Source organism: Typopeltis vanoorti, chromosome 18, assembly GCF_054136105.1.
Source record: "Typopeltis vanoorti isolate ZY-2024b chromosome 18, IOZ_Tvanoo_1.0, whole genome shotgun sequence".
NCBI classification, from domain to species: domain Eukaryota; kingdom Metazoa; phylum Arthropoda; class Arachnida; order Uropygi; family Thelyphonidae; genus Typopeltis; species Typopeltis vanoorti.
Window position 1 is genome coordinate 103,388,360 of NC_143566.1, and position 3,175 is coordinate 103,391,534.

A 3,175-nucleotide genomic window follows, 5' to 3' on the forward strand; every position below is an offset into this window, starting at 1 on the left:
ATTTTAAAATAAAAACAGCAACATTAAATTCTGTTTTCAAGGTCAAAACATCCAAGATGTGCACATGCACATTCAACACTCATATTACCAACACGCACACACAAAGGGGACAAAACAAAGAACATTTAAATATGGAATGTAATTCCTTCTAAGGTCCATTAACATTGAGCCCACGTTTCTTCCACCACCTCCTAGCAGAAGTGTCATATGCTGAGGTAGGTTGGTAAGCGGCACCACAACAGTGGCATCCAACTGAGGTAGTGAACCTCTTATCACAACAAGTTGCGTCAAAAAACAAAAAATGCTATTAGCTTCCCTTACAACACATACACCAATGACAACTACCTTCATAGGTTTGCAGGAACTCTGATAGTTAAAAACAATTTAAAAAAAAACTATGCGGAGGTTTTAACTTGGTTAACCCTAGCACTTATCAGTGTTAACAAAATGCACTCAATTACATATCCCTGAGCTAACTTTTTTTGTCTTTTTTTTTTGTTTGTTTTGTTTTTTTGCTACAATGATAAAGTGTACTGATATTGCCTTTGGCAAATTAGGTACTATTTGGAACATGATAACCTGAGAGGATGGTAGAGTCAAAATACCTGGACCCGGTTGTTTCCAAAGTCTACAACAAGGATTAATCCATCAGGTGAGAGGCAAACTCCCGACGGGCGATCCATCTGTCCTGGTCCACTCCCATTTCCACCAAACTTGTACAGAAAGTTCCCATTTGGGTGGAATACCTGGATGCGATGATTTCTTGAATCAGCAACAATGATGTAACCCTCAGGATCTACAGCAACTCCCTGTGGGCGCAGAAACTGGCCATTATTGGATCCTTCAGAACCTAGGAAACGAGCTGACTGAAAGTCTGGCTGAATTACTAGGATACGATGGTTGTTGAAGTCGGTGACAACCATGTGACCTTCAGGAGTGAATGCAACACCACGTGGCGAATCAAAGTGTTTCCACAATGACCCTTCAAAGCCATATTTGTTAATGAAAGTTCCATCTGGCTGAAAGAATTGAATTCGATGATTTCTTGTATCAGACACGAGGATTTGATCCTGAGTGTTTACTGCAACATCCCAAGGATAATTGAACTGTCCATTCTTTCCACCCTTTTCACCAAATTTTAAAAGGAATGTTCCCTCAAATGTGAAAATCTGTATTCGGTGATTGTCTTTATCTGCTACAATTATTCGCCCATGAGAATCTGCTGCCACACCTGCAGGTCTGTCAAACTGACCTGGTCGGGAACCAGCAGATCCAAACTTGTGTCTAAAGGTACCATCAGGGTTAAAAATCTGAATTCTGTTGTTGCTACGATCAGCAACAATAATGTGTCCATCTCTATCTGTGGATACTCCCCATGGTCTACAGAGCTGACCATCCCCTTCTCCTTCACCCCCGAATGAAAACAGCATCTGTCCAACAACATTGTAATTTCTACCTGAGCGCACCATAACAGTAAATGGACTTTGCTGAATATGCATTCCTCGCATCATTATGGAAATCACGTGCTGTCCTTCTGCTACTGGTCTATAATTGACTAAATATGTACCATTCTGGCGATCAATAACATCACCATGATAGAGCTTACCATCTGGGCTTTGAATAACAGCATGAATAGGATCACCTCCCACTAACTGCTGCTCACCCAAATGATCCTTAGCTTGCACAGTAAATGTTGCTTGGCGACCACAAAGAGCATGCTTTAGTCCATCACCAAAGGCAACACTACCCAATGCAAATCCATTACTACTAACAAACCCAAGTGTGCTAATTGCACTCAGCAATGCACTATCTGGTTGTGTAAAAAGAATGTTATCATCTTCATGTGGTTGTAATTGGCCTCGATACTGTCTGAATTCACTCATCTGTGCAACAGCTTTATCTTTCACTTTTAAAATCTCCACATCAGTTCCACTGTCCAATATCTGTTCAATATATTCCACCATCTGAGTTATCTTTGCTAATGCTACTCTAAAGTCTTCCATCTGCAAGCGTAATGCATGTTCTTTAACTTGGCGAATCTTTTCCACCCGACGAAGCAGTTCCCTTTCTCTTTCTTCTATTGCATTAATATGTTTTCGTGTAGTAGCTCTGACTTCTGCTGCAACATTCTGGGCTTTCATCTCCACCAGGTCACTCATTCGTTTGTTGGCCTCCATGCCCTCTTGGATGACTCTTATGCCAGCTCTAGCATCACGAAGTATCTTTTCTGCAACACTTCTGGAATCCTGAACGGCATCCTGAAGATATGCAATAGTATGACCTCGGTGTTCTGTCATTGTGCATTCACGGCACAAAGCCTTATTACACGTTTCACAAAATACACTTAGCACTTCATTCTTATGTACCTCACAATAATTTGGTGTTTTTCCTGGCATTGCTGGTAAAGCTCTTATTGGTGTTCCAGTTTTCTCAGCATTTTGATTTAAGAATGTTAAATAGGAGTGTTGTCTGGTCACACGAACACGCTGATGTGCACGAACACAATTGTCACATAGGGCATCTGTACAAGCACTACATTTTGCAACAGCTACAGTTCCTTCATTACAAGATGTACACATTGCCAATTCCGGCTTTTCTTCCAAATTATTCTCATAATCTTCTTGCACTACATCAAGTATATTACTAAGAAAGAATGTCGGTTGCAACGCATCCGATTCGTCTGCTATGAAAACCTCATGGCAACAAGTAGGGCATTTTACATGACCTGGTAAAGAATTGCTATTATCTTCACCTACCTGATCCAGACAATCTTTACAAAATGTATGATAACATGATAAAATCTGTGGTTCGTCGGTGCGCTCAAGGCAAAGTGAACACACTAGGGAAGATTCGTTTTGCAAATCGGCAAATGCTGACGCCATCGATGCCACTACACTCAGCATTGATACGATAACTTGAGTTAATTAGGCTTAACGTAAGGAATGATCCTCAAAGGTATTTAAAAAATATAGATTACAAAAAGTTCAACTTTAGGATATAGAATGATTCAACGGACAGGTTAATGAGCATAGTACCTGCGTTTACATACTGTCAACAGAGAGGTAATCAGGTTTGTCGCTCCACTTTCAGAATGTCGCGCAGACGTACTTACTAAGCCTTTTCTTAGCACGTAAACTGGTAAGAGTGTCAATTTAGGCCTAAATACTTGCAGACT

The 3,175-nt window shown here is 40.6% G+C and overlaps 1 protein-coding gene across 1 annotated transcript; it reads right to left on the reverse strand.

The window, feature by feature from the left end:
• Positions 1 to 596: 596 nt before the first annotated feature.
• On the reverse strand, positions 597 to 2,882 carry LOC150097005 (E3 ubiquitin-protein ligase TRIM71-like). The gene has a single exon (XM_090408109.1). The coding sequence runs from the start codon at positions 2,880 to 2,882 to the stop codon at positions 597 to 599; it is 2,286 nt and encodes a 761-aa protein (XP_090264235.1).
• Positions 2,883 to 3,175: the final 293 nt, after the last annotated feature.